This window comes from Cottoperca gobio, chromosome 5 (assembly GCF_900634415.1).
Source record: "Cottoperca gobio chromosome 5, fCotGob3.1, whole genome shotgun sequence".
In the NCBI taxonomy this organism is placed as follows: domain Eukaryota; kingdom Metazoa; phylum Chordata; class Actinopteri; order Perciformes; family Bovichtidae; genus Cottoperca; species Cottoperca gobio.
The window spans coordinates 322,019-344,685 of record NC_041359.1 but is presented as its reverse complement, the minus strand read 5'-3'; the positions used below and the strand labels follow the sequence as shown (position 1 = coordinate 344,685).

At 43.8% G+C, this 22,667-nt stretch overlaps 1 protein-coding gene across 3 annotated transcripts in view; it reads right to left on the bottom strand.

Moving 5' to 3' along the window:
* The window catches only part of LOC115008002 (copine-9-like), a 170,984-nt gene that overhangs the window by 78,531 nt on the left and 69,786 nt on the right, over positions 1 to 22,667 (bottom strand). For 2 of the 3 annotated variants that reach the window (XM_029431214.1, XM_029431215.1), the window contains 2 exons: positions 19,642 to 19,681; positions 6,052 to 6,131 (listed from right to left, as the gene is read on the bottom strand). In XM_029431214.1, the coding sequence (XP_029287074.1) occupies positions 6,052 to 6,131; positions 19,642 to 19,681 (120 nt within the window). Of the gene's footprint in view, positions 1 to 6,051; positions 6,132 to 17,463; positions 17,523 to 19,641; positions 19,682 to 22,667 lie in introns of those variants that run through there. The other variant, XM_029431216.1, reaches the window with a different exon arrangement.

The following is a 22,667-nucleotide window of genomic DNA, read 5'->3' as shown; positions in this document are numbered from 1 at the left end:
ATGATCCCCCATCAGCTTCAAGCTCTGCCTCAACCATAGAGGACGTGTTAGTCGGATTCAGGAGTTCCTCAAAGTGCTCCTTCCACTGGCCGATAACCTTCTCAGTTGAAGTCAGCAGGGTCCCACCCTTGCTGTACACAGCTTGGATGGTTCCTCGCTTCCCCCTCCTGAGGTGCCGGATGGATTTCCAGAAGCACCTTGGTGCCGACAGAAAGTCCTTCTCCATAGCTTCTCCGAACTTCTCCCACACCCGCTGCTTTGCCTCTGACACGGCAGAAGCTGCCGCCCTTCTAGTCCTTCGATACCCTGCAACTGTTTCCGGAGTCCTCCCGGACATAACATAACCCAGAAGGACTACTTCTTCAGTCGGACGGCTTCCCTGACCACCGGGGTCCACCACGGTGTTCGAGGGTTACCGCCCCTTGAGGAACCTAAGACCTTGAGACCACAGCTCATCACCACAGCTTCAGCAATAGAGGTTTTGAACATCGCCCACTCAGGTTCAATGCCCCCAACCTCCACAGGGATGGCTGAAAAGCTCCGCCGGAGGTGTGAGTTAAAGATCCCCAGGACAGGGGCTTCCTCCAGACATTCCCAGTTCACCCGCACTACCCGTTTGGGTTTACCAGGTCTGTCCAGAGTCTTCCCCCACCCCTTGATCCAACTCACCACCAGATGGTGATCAGTCGACAGCTCCGCCCCTCTCTTCACCCGAGTGTCCAAAACATGCGGCCTCAGATCAGATGATACGATTACAAAATCGATCATTGACCTTTGGTCTAGGGTGCTCTGGTACCACGTGGACTTATGAGTATCCTTATGTTCGAACATGGTGTTTGTTATGGTCATTCCATGACTAGCACAGAAGTCCAACAACCAACGACCGTTCGGGTTTAGATCAGGGAGTCCCTTCCTCCCAATCACGCCTCTCCAGGTGTCTCCATAGTTTCCCATGTGTGCGTTGAAGTCTCCCAGCAAGACTACGGAGTCCCCTACTGGAGCCCCCTGCAGGGCTCCATTCAGGGTCTCCAAGAAGGCTGAATACTCAGAACTGCGGTTTGGGGCATAGGCACAAACAACAGTTAGAGTTTTCCCCCCCATAACCCGAAGGCGTAGGGAGACGACCCTCTCGTCCACCGGGATAAACTCCAACGTAGCGGTGCTCAGCCGGGGGCTAGTGAGTATCCCCACCCCGGCCCGACGCCTCACACCTTGGGCAACTCCGGAGAAGAATAGAGTCCAACCCCTATCCAGGAATACGGTTCCAGAGCCAAGACTGTGCCTGGAGGTAAGCCCCACCAGATCCAACCACCTCCCGCACTAGTTCCGGCTCCTTCCCCCACAGAGAGGTGACGTTCCACGTCCCCAGAGCCAGCCTCTGCTGCCCGGGTCTGGTCCGTCGAGGTCCCTGACCATCACTGCCACCCGTGTGACAGCGCACCCGACCCCAGCGGTTTTTCTCATGAGTGGTGGGCCCACAGGATGGATTGATGGGAGGCACCACGTAGCTTCTTCGGGCTGTGCCCGACCGGGCTCCGTGGCAAACCCGGCCACCAGGCGCTCGCTGTCGGGCCCTCCCTCTGGGCCTGGCTCTAGACGGGGGCCCCGTCTTCCTCCGGGCAGGGTCTCTCCTTTCCTTTCCCTTTCTTTCATGAAGTTGTTTTTGAACCATTCTTAGTCTGGCCCCTCACCTGAGACCAATTTGCCTTGGGAGACCCTACCAGGAGCACTAGGCTCCAGACAACACAGCTCTCAGGTTCATAGGGACACACAAACCTCTCCACCACGATAAGGTGATGGTTCCCAGAGAGTTTCTGTGCACTTTGTGCATATATCTGGAATGTTTTTGTTGTATCGGTTTAAATCCACCGTCACATATGTCCGCATCAACCACTTATACTGTATTAGTTTTAAAGGTCCTGGATCATTTTAAGTCCCTTTGTTTCCAATATTTTAAATGTTGCGTCTGCTCTACCCGGTACAAACAAGCGATTACCCCATATTGGACTATATGGTGATAGTGAATGCAGCTCTTTTAAAAAACTTTTTACATCATACCATATCTTTATCATATCTTTTACAATTGGATTTTTTGTTTGTTTACGTAGCTTTCGTACTGTATCTGAATATATGTATAAGGGAAGAGGTCATTTTAAACCATGGAATTCCATTTCAGTCCAATGAGGAGCATCATTCGTTGAAAAATAGAACATAATGGTTCTCAGCTGCACAGCCCAGTAATACCACATTATATTTGGACATTTTAAATCCCCTCAATCAAATGGTAAATACAATAAAGACAAACAAAGTTTTGCCTCCTATTGTTCCATAAAATCTAACAATTTTTTTTTGAAGTCTTGAGAACAGATTCAATGGGGGTGGTAGAGGAATATTTTGAAATAAATAAAGTAATTTTGGTAAAATATTCATTTTAAAAATATTGATTCTCCCAATTATAGATAAAGTTGGTGACATCAATCCATCAATTGACTCATTAATTTCTATCATTAAAGGTTCATAATTAGCCTCGACAACATGTTGTATTCTTGGCAATATCTGTACTCCTAAAGATTTAAACTGTTCCACAGCGTTAAATTTAATTACCTCATTAAGTGGGTTCCTTCTTTCATGTTCGTTAAGCAGTAAAATAGAGGATTTAGTATTATTCACTTTAAACCCTGGAATATCACCAAATGTTGTTATGATCTGTGACAAGGCCGGGATAGATTAATTTAATTTTGACTGAATAAAATTACATCATCAGCATAAAGCGATATTCTATGTTTTGTCGGCCCTACTGTTATTCCACTAAATTGAAGGTGTGAACGAACTGCTATTAAGAGAGGTTCGATTGCTAATGTAAACAACAGGGGCGAGAGTGGGCAGCCTTGTCTGCAACCTTTGCTGATTCTAATCTGTTTTGAAATATTTCTATTTGTTAAGATTTCCACTGTAGCATTTTTATATATTATCTGAACCCATCCAATAAAGTTATTTCCACATCCAAATCTTTCTAGGACATTGAACAATTAGGGCCATTCGACTCTATCAAAGGCCTATTCGGCGTCCAATGATAGAAGTGCTGTATCTGATTTTTCTTGATTAGCATGAATAATATTCAATACCCTCCTTACGCTGTGGAAACCTTGCCTTCCCCTGTTTTGATCTTTGTTAATGATATTTGGTAGCAATATTTGTAAACATTTAGCTAGAAGCTTACATATTAACTTTAGGTCAGAGTTTAACAAACTTATGGGTCTCATGTTCTCACACTTGTTAGAGGGTTTACCTGGTTTTGGCAGCAAAATAATTAAAGCACTATTCATGGAAGGTGGAAGACTGCCATTCTTAAATGGTGGTGCAAGCAATTTGTTTTTAAAATGTTTTATATAGTATATATATATTGTATTTCCCATTCTTTCAACCTTTGTGCCAAGCTAGGCTAAACACCCAGAACTGAACTTTGAATTGCACACACACATGCATAAAATTGATTTCAATTTTCTCTTCTACCTCAGGTAAGATGGCAAACAGGTACATGTATCTAAATGTCAGACGGAAATGTCTACTGTGCCCTAATATTACTGTCAAGTGTAATGTTTGTTTCACTAATATGATCTGTAAGTCTCTGTCCATTAAGCCTTTTCTGTCTTTGAAGTGAACACAAGCTGCTTTTATATATCTGGCTGTCCCTCCAGGTTGGAGTCTCCTGTAATCAATCTCACCTCACTGCTCCTGAAAACACCTCGTACATCCCTCATATAGCTTCAGTTGATGGGACCCAGCCAGCAATCCTCTCCCTACACATATAGACCAAAGTTTCTAGAATCCAGCATAGGCATCCATTTATTGAAATGTCATTGTAATACTGTAGTCAAGCCGGAAAGTCTGCACATCCCTTTCATCTCCATGTTTTATTACGTTACCGACTTATTCTACAATAGATTGAGTTCATTTAATGTCTCAAAATTGAGCAATCGAAGAAGACGGGCCTTGGCCAGGGAGGTGAGCAGGAACCCGAGGATCACTCTGACAGAGCTCTAGCGTATCCTTGAGGAGATGGGAGAACCTTTCAGAAGATCAACCATCCAGGCAGCACTCCACCAATCAGGCCTTTATGGTAGAGTGGCCAGATGGAAGTCACTCCTTAGTAAAAGGCACATGACAGCCTGCTTGGAGTTTGCCAAAAAGCACCTAGAGGACTCTCAGACCATGAGAAACAAAATGATCTGGTCTGATGAAACCAAAATAGAACTTTTTGGCTCCAATGTTTTCTGGAGGAAACCAGGCACCACTCATCACCGAGCTAATACCATAGCATGGTGTTGGCAGCATCACGATGTTTTTCAGCAGCGGGAATGGGGCGACTAATCCTGATAGAGGGAAAGATGAATGCAGCTAAGTACACTGAGATCCTTGAAGAAAAGCTGCTCCAGAGCGCTCTGGACCTCAGAATGGGGCGAAGGTTTACCTTCCAACATGACATCGACCCGAAGCACACAGCCAAGAGAACAAAGGAGTGGCTTCGGAGAAAGTCTATGAATGTCCTTGAGTGGCCCAGCCAAAGCCCAGACCTGAATCCAATTGAGCATCTGTGGAAAGAGCTGAAATTGGCTGTGTACCGACGCTCCCCATCCAACCTGACGGGGCTTCCAAGGATATGCCAAGAGGAATGGGCAGAAATCTCCAGAAACAAATGAGCCAAGCTATTAGCTTCTTTCCCAAGACGCCTTGAAGCTGTAATCGCTGCCAAAGGTGCATCAACTAAGTATCAGGCTAAGGGTGTGTACAGATATGTAATCCCTAAATGACCTATTGTCTGAAAAATAAATTGCATATTTTCTAAAAACCTGTTTTCACTTTGTCGTTATCGTCTATTGTGTGTAGATATTTGAGGCAAAAAATGTACTTAATCTATTGTAGAGTAAGTCTAATGTAATAAAACATCGAGAAGGTGAAAGGTGTGCAGATTTTCCGGCTTGACTGTATGTATAATTTATATCTATAACAATCTTAATGTTATGTTAATATTTGTTATAATAATAAAAAAATAATATATATATATATATATATACATACTATGCAGTCTATGAGAGTTACATTGTCTTAACGACTATTGAGTCGATTGCGATGACATTTTTCACAGACCATGGTCCCCAGAGGATGAATCCCACTGACTTTTGGCAATCTTGGCAACTTGGGTGTGATTCTAATGTATGAATTCTACTCAAAACGAAAGAAGTCATCAGTTTTAGGCTAATGTGCAATTTGCTGATAAATATTCAACTTTGAATAAATACTGATTAAAATAAAGTATGCTAAGTGGTTGAATGCATTTCTTTCATTCTCTTCAAAATGTAGGTTTTCAAAATATTTATGGTGTATCAACATCAACAAACAAACAAACAAACAAAAGAAAATGAGGTTGCAGGCAAGCGAGCACGAAAACCTTTCCAGTAGGGGTGGAGCAGCCTGGTTTACTACTTGTGTATTAGTGTTTACTATAAACAACTGACATTTTTTCTGTAGATAAATCTGAGACTTGCCTGTCAATAATACTACAACGGGACTATATGATCCATATGATAGAGGATATCTAAACCTGCACCAAGTTCAGCTGCTGCAAAAACTGAAAAGATGTTTAACTTTTTCATACAGAAATACAACAGAATACTGCATTGACAGGCACTTAAACAGAAGTAATAACAAGAATATTTAAAAAAGGTAGAATGATACAGTATGTCGACTGTGTTAGGTCTGAAAACTTTGTTGTTGTTTTTTAACATAATGAAACCTGATTAGAAACGCACAATACAAAACACTTTACCCACTTTGATGACCCTGCTGTAGACTCATAGTCTTGTTGCTATCAATGGGTTTCTAAAGTTCTAAACACAACATCTTCATTGAGCAGCATTTGACACCCACAGCACACACCAAACTCACTGGAGTTTAAATTATAATTTTTTTTAATTTCACTTTCACAATCTTCCCAGAGAACCCTGAGTGCTTCTCTGATATCTGGTCATGTGGTGTGATTATTGTACTTACGAGAGTGTCCTTTCCAGCCTGCTGCCAGTCGAGCCGATGATCTCCCCCAATGTACAGAACATCTGACCCAGGAAGTCCTTCACAGAGGAGAGACCAGCACACACTTATTAATGCACAACAAAGTCCAATGACAGGCGATGGTTCATTTGGGTAATGGGAAATGTCGCGGACAATTGCTATTGCTAGCTTATCAGAGAAGACACTGTTTTGCTTCCCATGTGTTATTATTCAGAGGGGATGGTACCTAGTGAAGAACAGGCTTTCAGGATCTCAAGCATCTTTCTGAGAGGATTACATAACATACAGCAAGTTGAGGAGAACATGTATGTCAGTGCAACATGCAACACATCAATGCATCATGACCATTAATGTTAAACATTTAACAACAATTGGTACAAGTCTACATTTACATTCTTATTATATCGATTTCATGAGCTTTAAGCCACTATTGATTTCTTGACTTATTTCTTATATCTAGTTTACTTGTTGAATCAACTCATTCCATCACTCTCATTGACCGAATTGTCTAAATGACTTACTGACTCACTCTCACTCACTTGCTCATTAATTTACTAGGTGAATTGAGTAGTGTAATCACATACAACAAGAATGTACTGATATCCTGCTTAGCTCTTTTCCAGGGGCCCCACAATGTCCATTACAATCCCCTTAGATGGGGGTGCAACTACCAGCATGGCTTTGAGGCGTGCTAGGTCTAATTTACGGACAGCACTGTTTTTTTTGACACCCGGGGCACATTTTAAAAAGTGTCTGCACATCCAAGGCCAAAAGGTCACTAACCATTAATCTCCTGCTGCCTGGCTCTTCTCCCTGATGAAGTTCAGTGTAAAGAACATACACTGCACTACCTACTGGGGTGGTGTGATTAGCAGAAGTTAAGACCTTGGTTAACAAAGACTTGAAAAAGGGTTCAACTGTTCTAACAAGTTGATTCACTCTTAACATCAAGGCAAGGTGCAGCATTGGCAATATAAAGCATTTCACAAGATACATGTGTACCAACGTGTTTCTCTAACCATCATAAGTCTGTCAGAGATTGGACTGGATGTTCATTGGGACCGTATAATGACAAAACGAGACACTCATTGTTTTGTAAAACAGGCAAATCCCTCCCAAAAGCATCTCCACTGGTAAATTCTCGATTACCCCCACAGTCATCAGATAGCCCATCTACCTCAACTGTAAGTTCTACCTGTGGTTCCGGCTTACAGTCAACATGTACACATAAAACCAGAGCCGGCCCTGACCAACTGGCTGCCCTTAGCAAGATTTTAGCTGGTGCCTCTTGCATCGCAGCCATATCCACTACTAATCATTGTGTTCATACACTCACACAGAAACTGCATAGCTTTATATCTTTGAGATTGTTTTTATTTTAGAAACAACAAAACCCACAAAATAAAATCAGTATAAAAGTAACAAGTGACAGGGGAACCTGATGCGGCGTCACTGGAAGGTGCTGAGCTCGAACGAGCCGGCTCTAAAAGCCGATTCTTTGAAGCGAACGGAAAGAGTCAACTCTCGTCAGGGAGAGCCAAATCTTCAGCGCTCCTGCTCAACTCTGCTGAGAATCCATGCAAGCAGGGGCGGGACTTTATTCGCATACGAGGACAGACTAGGATAATAAGAGCCGACTCTTCTAAGGGAGCTAAAAGAGTCAAATCTTTGAAAAGAGTCGGACTTCCCATCACTAGAGTATATGTTATCATTGGGTGTTACATTATATTAATAAGAAAGCTGCTGATGGTGGCTGATAATAGCACCTGAACCACAATATAGCCTATAGCATTCTAAACACAAACAGCAAGAGTAATTACAGCTAGCATGAATGTTAAAAACATGTATTCAATGAGCACTTTTCTCACATGATGCTTGCTATAGATATAAGACCAACCAATAATGGAAATGCAAATGCAAATGCTTACAAAAGCAGATGGAAAAGGAAAATCACTTTAATTGACTTTAACAAACAGGGCTAACGTTGTCTAACCAGACTAAGATGTCAATAAAAACCTATGTCTGGTTTCTTAAGGCAGTGGATGGTGCGTGCAGCACACTTCAAAGAAAAACTGTATTTCTCAAAATTATGTTGTAGGCCAGAGGTCGGGAACCTATGGCTCGCGAGCCATATATGGCTCTTACGATGACATTATATAGCTTGCAGACAATTTTGAGCTGACATTTTTTAACATGATTAACAAGTAATAAATAATTATACTGTGTAATTTTAAAGGAAAACATTTAGCAGCGGATTTTGTTTTAGTTCTCCCCTCTCCTTTCCTCCACTCTGTCTCTGACTGTAACTGTGTGCGCACGTGTGTGTGTGTGTGTGTGTGTGTGTGTGTGTGTGTGTGTGTGTGTGTGTGTGTGTGTGTGTGTGTGTGTGTAGGGGGTGGAGCCCTGCCCTTTGCGAAACAGCAGAGGAGAAACTGCTCAAAGCAAGCAGTAGACCAAGGGTGTCAAACTTAATCACAGAGCGGGCCAACATTAAGGCACCGTTTTGGGGGTGAAGCTTGGAAACTGCAGTGCCCACAGAGTCATACTTTGCCTTGAGTGTGTCATTACACTAGAGGTCAATCATGTGCTGTTTCCACGTCAACTGCAAACACATTGCTGAACAGTTCATGCGCAGTTGGGAACACAGCGGTGGAGATGGTTTGTCAGTGTTTGGAAACACGTAGTGATCAAAGTTTCCTTGCTGCATCAGAGTCTCCCACAAGCAGCTTGGCTTGGAAAGCTGTCACTGCATCATATATGTCCGTGATCACACGGCCCTGATGTTGGAGGTTTAACAGTGAGATGCTGCTTTATGTCGCACATAAAGGCCAGCTCACATCGCCACTTTTCGTCCCAGAGATCTGTGGTGCGTTTCCCCTTTGCTTCCAAAAACTGGCAGATTTTCTCACGCAATTCGAAAAATCTATTCAGCACTTTCCCTCGATTCAGCCATGTTCACAATGTATCTCCTCAGGAAAAGACTTAAATTGTCTCTTATAAAGTTTCCTGTCTGTGACAGTGCTTATTACATGTTCCATCTCCACTTTACAACACAGCGCTTCCTGGTGTGTGATGCAGTGATACACCGTCAGCTGCATCTTCTCCCGCATCCTGCCCACTAATCAGCTCCTTTCACCGCATCGCAAGTGCTCCTCCATCTTGTAACGGTACGATCAAGACAGAAGGAGGGTGGGACTCAATAGCACGACTCAGAGGCCGATCAATGTAAATGCAAATGGTCTTTACTGAAATTTTGCAGTGGCTATGGTACACGCATAGGCACTTGATCATACAAAGCATGCAGGGATAATCCAGGAGCAGAGTCGGGTCACGGAAACAGGTTCGGTACACAGGTAAATACTACTAGTATTTTACTTGTTGATTTTACTTGTTGGGGGGCACAGACAATGGTAGGGGAAACACTGATAGCGCTTTTAGTACTCGGAGACGTGATATACTTAAAAATCAATTGTATTAAATATATGGCTCTCAAGGAAATACATTTAAAAATATTTGGCTTTTATGGCTCTCCCAGCCAAAAAGGTTCCTGACCCCTGTTGTAGGCTATTCCCCAATCAACTGAATAGTCACTTTAACTTTCTCTAAAGAATCTAAGGTATGAGTAACTCATGTTATCTAGCTATTTATTAAATTAACAAACGTTAGTATCGTCCAAAGTAAGCTAGTAGCACTCTGCTTCATAGTAACTACTATGCAATAGATAAACTATTCATTCATCACATTACCTCTGTCTTTCACACATTTTCCCTCCTCTTCCCTTCTTTTTTTTCCAGGGGCCCCAGAGTCTTTTGGTCTTTTTGACATGATCCAGTAGGCTTGAGGCTACTGATGTAAATCGTATCACGTTTCACATTGAGTGCTTGCTCACAGCACAGGTATGTCTAACTAAGAGCAAGGAGGGATGATGTGCTGGGGGGATGCTGCAGCCCAGAGAATAGGGCCTATTTAATAGGCTACGTAGTTGTGCTGTTGTGGGCTTATTTGTAATATTTAGAAATAACAGTAAAATAGTATTAGTAAACAATTGTCAAACTGATACACTTTTTGTTCTCATTTAGGGCACTCCTATGGATGTAAGGTGACCCGAGCATTCGCCTATAACACCTTTAACCAGGGCCAGCTCTGCATATAAACTCTGTTTTCTGGTTGTAGTCAAAAACACAAAGCACATAATGTTTTCTTATGAATAAAATGGAGCTACCAGAGTGAAGGACAGCAGTAATGGCAGTCCACCTGCTCACCTTTTCTAGGCACATAACACAGTCCATTCAGTTTAGGTTTCTTTAGGGCAGGGGTCGGGAACCTATGGCTCGCGAGCCATATATGGCTCTTTCGATGACGCGATATGGCTCGCAGACAATTTTGAGCTGACATTTTTTTACATGATTAACAAGTAATAAACAATTATATTGTGTCATTTTAAAGTAAAACATTTAGCAGCAGATTTGTTTTTAGTTCTCCCCTCTCCTTTCCTCCGCTCTGTCTCAGACTGCACAGCGCATGTGTGTGTGTGCGTGTATAAGTGTGTGTGTAGGTGTGGGTGTAGGGGTGTAGGGGGCGGAGCCCCGCCCGTCGCGAAACCGAGCAGAGGAGAAACTGCGCAAAGCAAGCAGTAGACCGGGGGGGTCAAACTCATTCACAGAGAGGGCCAACATTAAAAACTGGGACTACGTCGAGGGCCAAACACGGTCCACATTTATTTTACAGGATAAACATAAAGTGCAAAAAGATATGGAACATATTTTAGTCAACTGCAGACGGATTGCTGAGCAGTTCAGTTTTCATTTCTGAGCTGCAAAGTCGTTAAAGTCGCTCAGTTGATCAGCAGAATGCGGTCGGGAACACAGCGGTGGAGATGTTTGTCAGTGTTTGGAAACACGTAGTGACCAAAGTTTCCTTCTGCATCAGAGTCTCCCACAGGCAGCTCGGCATCACACATGTCCGTGATCACACGGCCCTGAAGCTGCAGGTTTAACAGTGAGATGCTTCGTTATGTCGCACAAACAGTCCAGCTCACATCGTCCCAGAGATCTGTGGTGTGTTTCCCTTTGCTTTCCAAAAACTTTCATTTCATTTACACATTTAGATTCTTCCTCAAATGTCTTTCCCCGTGGTTGTGCCATGCATTGATTTAATTACCAAAACCGGCGGGCCAGTTATGACAGACATATGATATTTTTTCGCTGGTCGGTTATAATTGCCTTGAGTTTGACACCCGTGCAGTAAACACTGAAACGTGCACATAAATGAGATAAATAACGTAAGCGTTTAGTTTATTTAATAAAAGAGCACCTGTTCAATGAAACACTGATACCTCTATTAGTACTCGGAGACGTGTTATATTAAAAAATGCACACGTAAAGTTGCATTCAAATTTATATGGCTCTCAAGGAAATACATAAAAAAAATATTTGGCTTTTATGGCTCTCCCAGCCAAAAAGGTTCCCGACCCCTGCTTTAGGGGGTCAAATAGACGCTTTGTGTGTCCATAGCAAAGTCAAGACATTTCCCTGTTGTGGTTGCAGTCCCTGGTATCCACCCTTGTTGGTTGTTGCCTGGACCCCTTTCTAGCGTTCAGGAACTGTATGGCCAACTTTGCTGCTGTCAAACCATCCTCCAGTTCATGTTTATTTCACCCACTTCCTCGTGTGTGGAGGAAACACCTGCAGCAGCTGCTCCGGGGTGATTGTCTACACCAACTGGTCATCACTCCTCCGCACTGGCTGCATCCAACAATGGTAGAGACACTTCAGCCGGTGGTACGTCTCCATCGGTGTCTCCCCAGATGGTATTGAGGCGACCCGGAAGCGTTGGTGTTATTGTCTCTGAAGAGATTTCAAATTTGACCAACAGCAACTCCCTCAGGTCCAGTTAACAGTTGGACTTTCCTTCATTCATAGCCGTGTAGGCATCCAGTGCTATCCCAGTCAGCTAGAGAATTAGTCGACAGGCCCATTCCTCTCTTGGCCACTGCATAATATGTGTTCAAAACGTAGTTCAATGTCCCCACCATGTTGATACACTAGCATCTTGTGCTCCTTACGATGGACTGCTGGTCGGCCCACAGAAGGATTACCCAGTCTGCCAGTGTAAGACACTAATGACTGCCCCAAGGTCGGGGGTGTCAAGAAGGCCTCCCCTTCAGGGCCCTGGAGTTGAAAATTTGAATGTGGGAGCGAATGCAGAGGGTAGAAATCCTTTGCTGAGGTGGACGGCCTGGCTGGGGATGGCTTTAGGACAGGCTGTCGGGAGGCCTCAAGTGAGACCTGCAGGCTCTCCCCTGCTAAGCAGCTAAATATTTCCTGAGGAGATTTACCACCTTAGCATGTGAGGGTCCCCCTCCCGGCGATGGCCCGGGCTGCAACTGCTGGGTTTTGTGTTTTGCCCCTTGTGAGTCAAAACCCATTGTCTCCCGCTTATCCTCATATTTCAACTGAGGTTTCTGGCTTTGAGACCGTTTGTTTTTTAAAAGCATGCTCAACTGGAAAGTGTTTTTTTAGTCACCCTCAGACTCGTGAAGCCCTAGTGGCCAGAGGTTTATAGTATATGTTAAGCCCCTTCCCCTAGACCACCCAACTTCTGATATAAGCATTCATCTTCCATTTTACATAATCTGCAGTTTTACTGCCAGTTCTTACATTAAACAAATACAACACATATATGAATCACTGTTTGCCAGTTAAATACCTTAAATAAACCACAACTTCAACACAATTTCATTAGTAAGATAAGCTATCAGCACACCTGCATGTGACTGCTGAAGCCTGTATATAAGACAGCACTACTCATCGGTTATGTTTCAGACCGACTGTGGAGGAGAGGAACAAATATAATGACAACTATTCTGCAAAACATTGTAATGTAAGATGAGTATGAACAAACTGAACAGACTTGCCTTAACAATGATGTAGTGTGGTGTTCTTTCCCCAACTGTCTCTATTACTGCAGTGGATATGTGTAAAGTTGTGAACGTAGAGTAATTGCGGTGCGTGCACTTAACACAATGACAGAGGTGAATAATGTGTCTGGTTAACCATTCATGAGTATATTACAGTGTCTGCGTTTACCGTGTGCTATGTGGATAGCACACGGTATCAGTGAATCAGTCCATCCAAATGTAGAGCAAACTGTTACCAAATTATTATTTTTATTCTGTTGTTTTCACTTTCATGAGAAAATTTTAAATGTGCATTAAAACAGATGGATGAAAACACACTTACACACTCACTTATTTAGTCACTCAATACACTTTAGATTGAAGGTACAATGTGTAATACTGAGCCACCTGCCACAAAAGAAATAGGGGGCAGCAATTCACCTCAACTACTGGGTCCATCCATCCATTCATCCATCCATCCATCCATCCATCCATCGTCTACCGCTTATCCGGGATCGGGTCGCGGGGGCAGCAGCTCCAGTAAGGAACCCCAATCTTCCCTTCTCCGGGCCACATCCTCCAGCTTCGACTGGGGGATCCTGAGGCGTTCCCAGGCCAGTGAGGAGATATAATCTCTCCACCGAGTCCTGGGTCTTCCCCAGGGTCTCCTCCCAGCTGGACGTGCCTGGAACACCTCAACTGGCTCCTTTCAACGTAAAGGAGCAGCGGCTCTACTCCGAGTCTCTCACGGATGGCTGAGCTTCTCACCCTATCTCTAAGGGAGACGCCAGCCACCCGTCTGAGAAAACCCATTTCGGCCGCTTGTACCCGTGATCTCGTTCTTTCGGTCATGACCCAGCCTTCATGACCATAGGTGAGGGTAGGAACGAAGATCGACCGGTATATTGAGAGCTTTGCCTTCTGGCTCAGCTCTCTTTTCGTCACAACGGTGCGGTAAAGTGACTGTAATACCGCCCCGCTGCTCTGATTCTTCGGCCAATCTCTCGCTCCATTGTCCCCTCACTCGCGAACAAGACCCCGAGGTACTTGAACTCCTTCACTTGGGGTAATGGCTCATTCCCTACCCGGAGTAGGCAATCCACCAGTTTTCTGCTGAGAGCCATGGCCTCAGATTTAGAGGTGCTGATCCTCATCCCAACCTCTGCACACTCGGCTGCGAACCAATCCAGTGACTGTTGAAGGTCACAGACCGATGATGCCATAAGGACCACATCATCTGCAAAGAGCAGCGATGAGATCCTCAGGTCACTGAACTGCAACCCCTCTCCTCCACGACTACGCCTCGATATCCTATCCATGAAAATCCCGAACAGGATTGGTGATAAAGCGCAGCCCTGTCGGAGGCCAACATTCACGGGAAACGAGTCCGACTTACTGCCGAGTATCCGGACACAACTCTCGCTTTGGGCGTACAGGGATTGGATGGCCCTCAAAAGTGACCCCCTCACCCCATACTCCCGCAGCACCTCCCACAGTATCACCCGGGGGACCTGGTCATACGCCTTCTCCAGATCCACAAAACACATGTAGACCAGATGGGCGTACTCCCAGGCCCCCTCCAGGATCCTTGCAAGAGTAAAGAGTTGGTCTGTTGTTCCACGACCAGGACGGAATCCGCATTGTTCCTCTTCAATCAGAGGTTCGACTACCGGCCGAACCCTCCTTTCCAGTACCTTGGAGTAGACTTTACCAGGGAGGCTGAGAAGTGTGATACCCCTGTAGTTGGCACACACTCTCTGGTCCCCCTTTTTAAATAGGGGAACCACCACCCCGGTCTGCCAACCCCTAGGCACTGTCCCAGACTTCCACGCAATGTTGACGAGGCGTGTCAACCAACACAGCCCCTCAACACCCAAAGCCTTCAGCATTTCTGGACGGATCTCATCAACCCCTGCGGCTTTGCCACTGTGGAGTTGTTTGACTACCTCAGTGACTTTCATCAGGGAAATTGACGATGATCCCCCATCAGCTTCCAGCTCTGCCTCAACCATAGAGGGCATGTTAGTCGGATTCAGGAGTTCCTCAAAGTGCTCCTTCTAGCGGCCGATAACCTTCTCAGTTGAAGTCAGCAGGGTCCCACCCTTGCTGTACACAGCTTGGATGGTTCCTCGCTTCCCCCTCCTGAGGTGCCGGATGGATTTCCAGAAGCACCTTGGTGCCGACCGAAAGTCCTTCTCCATAGCTTCTCCGAACTTGTCCCACACCCGCTGCTTTGCCTCTGACACGGCAGAAGCTGCTGCCCTTCTAGTCCTTCGATACCCTGCAACTGTTTCCAGAGTCCTCCCGGATAACATAATCCGGAAGGACTCCTTCTTCAGTCGGACGGCTTCCCTGACCACCGGGGTCCACCACGGTGTTCGAGGGTTACCGCCCCTTGAGGCACCTAAGACCTTGAGACCACAGCTCATCACTGCAGCTTCAGCAATAGAGGTTTTGAACATCGCCCACTCAGGTTCAATGCCCCCAACCTCCACAGGGATAGTTGAAAAGCTCCGCCGGAGGTTTGAGTTAAAGATCCCCAGGACAGGGGCTTCCTCCAGACGTTCCCAGTTCACCCGCACTACCCGTTTGGGTTTACCAGGTCTGTCCAGAGTCTTCCCCGACCCCTTGATCCAACTCACCACCAGATGGTGATCAGTCGACAGCTCCGCCCCTCTCTTCACCCGAGTGTCCAAAACATGCGGCCTCAGATCAGATGATACGATTACGAAATCGATCATTGACCTTTGGCCTAGGGTGCTCTGGTACCACGTGCACTTATGAGCATCCTTATGTTTGAACATGGTGTTTGTTATGGCCATTCCATGACTAGCACAGAAGTCCAACAACAAACGACCGTTCGGGTTTAGATCAGGGAGTCCCTTCCTCCCAATCACGCCTCTCCAGGTGTCTCCATCGTTTCCCACGTGTGCGTTGAAGTCTCCCAGCAAGACTACGGAGTCCCCTACTGGAGCCCCCTGCAGGGCTCCATTCAGGGTCTCCAAGAAGGCCGAATACTCAGAACTGCGGTTTGGGGCATAGGCACAAACAACAGTCAGTGTTTTCCCCCCCATAACCCGAAGGCGTAGGGAGGCGACCCTCTCATCCACCGGGATAAACTCCAACGTAGCGGCGCTCAGCCGGGGGCTAGTGAGTATCCCCACCCCGGCCCGACGCCTCACACCTTGGGCAACTCCAGAGAAGAATAGAGTCCAACCCCTATCCAGGAGTATGGTTCCAGAGCCAAGACTGTGCGTGGAGGTAAGCCCCACCAGATCCAACTGGTAGCGATCCACCTCCCGCACTAGTTCCGGCTCCTTCCCCCACAGAGAGGTGACGTTCCACGTCCCCAGAGCCAGCCTCTGCTGCCCGGGTCTGGTCCGTCGAGGTCCCTGACCATCACTGCCACCCGTGTGACAGCGCACCCGACCCCAGCGGTTTTTCCCATGAGTGGTGGGCCCACAGGATGGATGGATGGGAGGCACCACGTAGCTTCTTCGGGCTGTGCCCGACCGGGCTCCGTGGCAAACCCGGCCACCAGGCGCTCGCTGTCGGGCCCTCCCTCTGGGCCTGGCTCCAGACGGGGGCCCCGGGCTTCCTCCGGGCAGGGTCTCTCCTTTCCTTTCCCTTTCTTTCATGAAGTCGTTTTTGAACCTGGGTCCATATAATCTAAATTTGCAGTCATCAGTTATTAGAAGAAAAACTATAGTAGCCTATGTTATCCTATGTTTATATTTTATAATTTAGTTATAGTAGTTTGGCATATGTGTATTTTAATTTATTCTTTATATTGTGTATTGTATTCTCGACATAATCTATAGCGATATCTATCTCTCTCTTCTAGTGTTGATATGTTTGCCTGGATAATCTGCTGCTGTAACACAATAATCAATTTCCCAATTTGGGATCAATTAACTAGATCCATCCATCCATCAGCAGGGAAAGATTAAGCAAAATTCAACCAAACTGCTGAAACTCGTGCTAGTGAGTTAGCATGTTAATTTCAGTAGATATTTTTGCAACACAATACATAGACGTCTTCAAAATAACTTCAACACTGTAACCTCTACATATTCGGTTGATAATGTTAATACATTTAAGTGTTTTAAATTAGAATTCTGACAAATCTTACAAATTGCACCTTTTAAACTAGATGGAGTGAGAGCAATAATATCATAAAGCAATATGTGTTCCTATAAGTGTCTAAACATATTTACACCATAGATAATGTAGTAAAATATGTTACTAAAATGAATTGACATGAACAGGTGAAAAAAGGAAAAAGACGCAACATTTTGTTGTAGGATTTTTAGATTGGCAGATCCACTCACAATCACCAGATAGTCTATTATCTGTGGAAAAGTGTGACTAGCTTAATTTTTTCATTTTCCGGCTGTATATTTAACACAATGCCAAGAGCTTAGCTCGGATCGGGAAATAGCTTCCAGATAGAAAGGAGAAATGAAAAAAAGGGATACGGCGTGATGTCAGCCTACCTTCTGTTCATCCAGGTGGGTAGGCGGTAAGAAAAGGCACACACAAGTTAGAGGAAAAGCTGTAAAGACACAGTGAACACATCTCAAGTTGATGGCAAACATTAACTCTCAAACTGACAAGGGAAGACAATAATAAGAGCTGTTCTAAGAGGTTGTCAAATGCTTTTAACATAAATTATAACTGTCATCAAGAACTGCATGTTGTATCTATATTAAAACTCAAATTATTGTCATGATTTAGTTGAAACCTTTTACACTGTAGATAGGCTGGCAAAATGTCTGTTTTCTTTTGAAATTCAATTAATTTCCTTTCAATTCAGGGAACTCCGAGTCCAGTTTACGGAGCGCCGGAAACTGACAAAATACAGCAAAAGACTTTCAGATGAGTCAAACAAATAACAGAATACATGAATAAAATGGTTAAATAACAAAAGACATGGACTGTTAAAAAAAGAAAAAAATGTCCCTTAACCTCAATCAGTTTGTTAAGAAAGTATTGTTTACCTCCAATCAGTTGATAAGTTAAATTAATTTATGTTTTACTCAAGTAGCTATCATGTCCCAGTCTCCTCACCACATTTCCAGTTGTCTAAACTAGTGCTGTGCCTGTCGGGATGTGCTCGTGCCGATGCTTCTTGGGTGAGTCTATTTACGCGTTTACAGTAGCAACGCTACAGTCTATGCATCATGAGTGCAAAAGCTCCGCTCCGTGTCAAGATGTGTTTGGATAAAGGCTTTGGAAGAAAGTCAAAGTTCAGACTGGCCAAAACAAGAGATGTCTTCATTTAAAGGGCAGGGTACCTTTTTTGGCCGTTCCGGGCACCTGTACAGCAACTGTACAGATAAAAGCTTTTAACACACACACACACACACACATCCTCATTTCTATCACCGGTAACGTAATGGCATGGACAGGCACGCTATTTTGTAAAAGAAAACATACAGAGATGTCCCATAGTAGCCGTTAGTGGAGGTGGTCGCCCTTTTGTGTGGAGTTTGATAAACGTCTATTTGTATTTATACGGCTTAGCGCAGGCGCTTACCAACAGGCTTTTGCAGTTTTCTACAGAACTGCTGGTCCAAATAACTTAACTTCACTTCACTCCCGCGGGTCCACAGCAAAACACACGGCAAGCATGAAGTAGATCGGCCCAAGGGTTGGTGAGGCAATCGAAACTCAGACGCATGCAGCATACGAATAAGAGCTAAACCGTGGACATATGTAGGCCTACATAACTCATAGCCTAGTCTACAGTACATAACATCAATCCCTTTAAACAATATAAAAGGGGATCTCTGAAAGATGTTAAGTTAATGAAGGGTCATGGTCAGTAGCAGTGGTGGAAAGTATCTAAGTACACTCATTTAAGTAGCCTATTGTACAATTGTTATACCTATACTTATTTCACTACAATTGAGAGGCAAATACCTTTTACTCCACTACATTTATCTGACAGCTTTAATTTGAAGATTTAGATTATTAATACGAAATATAACCAATAAATAATTTATCATGTATTATTATAGGTTAATATAAAACTTAATTGATTCCTTGATGAAATTCACAAGCTACCCAGCAGTTCGTATAGTAAAACGAATACATTCCACTTTTACGATGAACACATTAATGCATCAATTAAATGTATTTATTTAATATAATAAAATATCTGAGTAGGCTTACTTCATCCACCACTGGTCACCAAAGTGACCAATCAAAGGAGGGAGACAAAAGACAGCTTAAGGTGGGTGAGCAGTTGCAAGTGCATACGAGCGAATACTGTTCTGTGTGCTCGTGTCACGTGCACGTGCCTGGTTTTTATGTGCACATTAGGAAACTGGAAATGTGATAAGGAAAATAGGATTTTTGGTGGAGAAGGGAATAGATTCATTAAACATTAATTAACAATGTGCTCAGACCAAAATTAATAAAACAAAAACAAAAATTAATAGAAGAGTAAAATAAAGTAATATATTTTAACAACTGATTGGAGGTAATTTTTTAACTTTTTAACCATCTCATTGGACATTAAGGAAACATGTACAAACTTGTTTTTACACTATGTTTTAATTGCTCAGCTAACATTATTATTTGTATTGCTTCTTGTCAGTTTCAGGCTTCAATACCAGTTTGCATGAATTACATGAACACATGAACAGGATTTCTCAAATGCTGCTTACATGTTTCGAAAGGTTGGAGCTCCTGGTATCCACATTGTACCTGCAATTTAACAAAAATTAACTTTAGACGTTTTCCTTTGGACTACAAACTACTATCCCATAACAACATAATGCAACAGACATTCAGATGGAAAAATAGAGTACAGCCTTAAAACCTCTTACCGTGTGGATGGCCCGCCCGCGGGCCCACCAGGAGTTTTATTTTGCCATGTGTTGTGTACAGTCCACCATGCTTGATGTGGTACCCATGCCATACCTTTTTAGAAAGCTTAGAATCTCGTGTATTTAGATTTTGAGATCACAATCAGAACAAATCAGTTTATTTGTTACTTTGTATTTCTCTAGCTTTATTGTAAATGAAAGCTCTCTTTTTGTTCAAATCCTAGTCTGCCTACTGCATTTGGGTCCTCACCTTTACAGCATCATAACACTTCTGGGAATACAAAGATAAAAATATTGTATGCCAATTAAATAATTAGATGTGATGTTCAGTGATAAGTCAAGAGTGATGAAAAATAAATGTATGGATGTGGAGTAGCATTGCTATATAATGAACTCTGGGATCAACGTACAGATAGAAGTCACTTCCTCTCTGACAGGCAAAACGCCTGTCTTTCTCTTTCTTAACGCTGCTGCCTCCCCAAGGACTTCCTCATCTTTGAAAATGATTCTGTTCATGTTTGACAAAGGAAATTCACTCGTGAAAATAACATAAAACGGATATAATGTATTGTTCAGCTCGTCATCTCTCTCTATATCGCTCCCTCTCTGCCCCCTTGTTTGCATCTTTCTGATGAGAGGATGGAGGACAACACTGAGCTGCTGAAACCTGCAACAATCTTTTTACCTGTTTTCTCATCCTTCCCCTCAGAGCAACATACATAAACACACATAATTGTCTGACAGTAATTAACATCTTCACTCCTACAGCAGTTTCAAGGCTTCCTAAAGTAGATGGAGCATGGAAGTACATATATAATAATGTGAAGGGAGTTCTTTATTGACTCAGAGGGGGAGCAGCTCCGGGTACTGTACTGAGCTAGCTGCTTCAGTTTAACTATAAAGATGCACTGTGCATCTCAGTAGTGTTCCTTTCTCAAGAGAACAGGCAGGCTTGAAAAAGATGAGTGTATCCTCTATATTGTATGCTTGTGCTGAGGACCTGTTAGCCGGGGGTGAGAGCAAACCTAAAACTATAAAATATCTTCAATGAAATAGAATCTTCAATGCCAATTACTGTGGCTTTTTCAAACACTCTATATCAGGGGTTCTCAACCCGGGCGGCAGCGCCCCCCAGGGTGCGTTCGGAGGGGCGCTGGAAGCAATATTTTAGAAAGGGGGACGTTCACGTGTCTTTGGGGGGCGTTTGTGTGTATGGCCCGCGAGGTAATTCATAAACACACGCAAGAAACCTACTCTAAAAAAATAAAACCAAATCTAGTCAGATATAGAATATAACCGGCGACTGACTGTTTTTCCTGGTCAAGGTCAGGGTCCTTGAACACAACACGAGCGGAACGTGTCATCACGTGGTCACGTCATGTCAAAAACTTCAATATTAAACGAGATGGTCATTGACATCAGCGAACGCAGCATGGCGAGTGTAAGAAAGAGAAAAGTGGATGCGCAATGTTCCTGGAGAAATGGACAAATTATTATTTATTTGTGGAAGTAAAAGGCCAGTGTTTGTGTGGACGCGCTTGCGGTCATGAAAAAGGCTCTCGAGCTGCATTACAGCACAAAACATGACAAACTGCACAAGCTGAAAGGACGAGTCGAGTGAGTTTGAATAAAGTTAACATTTTGTGTTTTTAGACTTTTATTTTTATTTTGCTGAGCGATAAAGTGCTGCTTGAAAAACAAAAACAAGCGCCATCGATCCTCAGCCACCACTGCACGAAAGCATTAATGTTATTCCAAAAATAAACCATGAATAAAACTAATCTGAATTAATGTTAAAACACTACCGCTCTGGTCGGGACTTGGTCCAGCAGCAGACGAGCTGCACTCTGGCTGCTCGTAGCAGCAGAGCTAAAACCAGAAGAGCTGCTGGATTCAGACTGTGTGTTTAAAAAACGCTGATATTTTTCACCTGAGTTTCTGAACGTTGGAGTCGACGTCGCTCCATTTATAATTAATGTGTAGGATTTTTGACTTTTTTGCACTTTGCAGTTCTCTCCTCTCCTTTCCTCTCTCGTTTGTTTGCGAAACAGATAATGTGAATGCGCAAAGAGCACATTTGGCGCTATATATTTTTTATAAAATAAAACACAGGGTTCAGTTGGAGGGAGGGCAGGCAGCGCCTCAGATTTGTTTCTTTGTGCTCGTTTATTGTTGGATTTATTGTAATATGCACAAAAGCTACAGCGTAGTAGCTTTTGTTGGCAATGAAAATGTTAAATCCATCCATCGCCTACCACTTATCCGAGATCGGGTCGCTGGGGGGGATGGGGGTCTTTAATGATCCTGTGTGTATTCTTCTTGCACCGCTGGGTGTAGAGCTCCTCCATGGATGACAGCTTCGTCCTGGTGATGTGCTGAGCAGTGTTCACCCTCTGTAGACTATTACTGTTGAGGGAGGTGTGTTTCTACCATGCATGGTTGCTGATAGTATTTCAACAGGACAAATAGAGAACAAACTAAAACAATAAAAATGCAGAATGGTAGTTGCTAGGCCCTTGTTTTGTGTTGTTTGGATTGTTTATTTATTATCGTTACTATTATATATTTATCTTTTCTTCAAATGTCTGTTGATTTGTTGTGCCTGAGACATGTCAAGGGGTTGCTAAAAAAAAATACATTTTGTGACTGCTTTTGTGACACCTCTGTAGTTCCTTTAGCTATGTGGGGGATGTCGTTGTTGTTGTTAGAAATTCTTGTTATCTCAGACTTGGAATTAGAACTACAATAGGAGGCTGACATGAAAAGTTGTTCCACATCAGCACAGCATAAACCCCGGTCTCTAGTGTCTTTGTTCTCCCAACCATTCACCCTGACCTCCTCACTATAGCTTTACTGCATTAAAA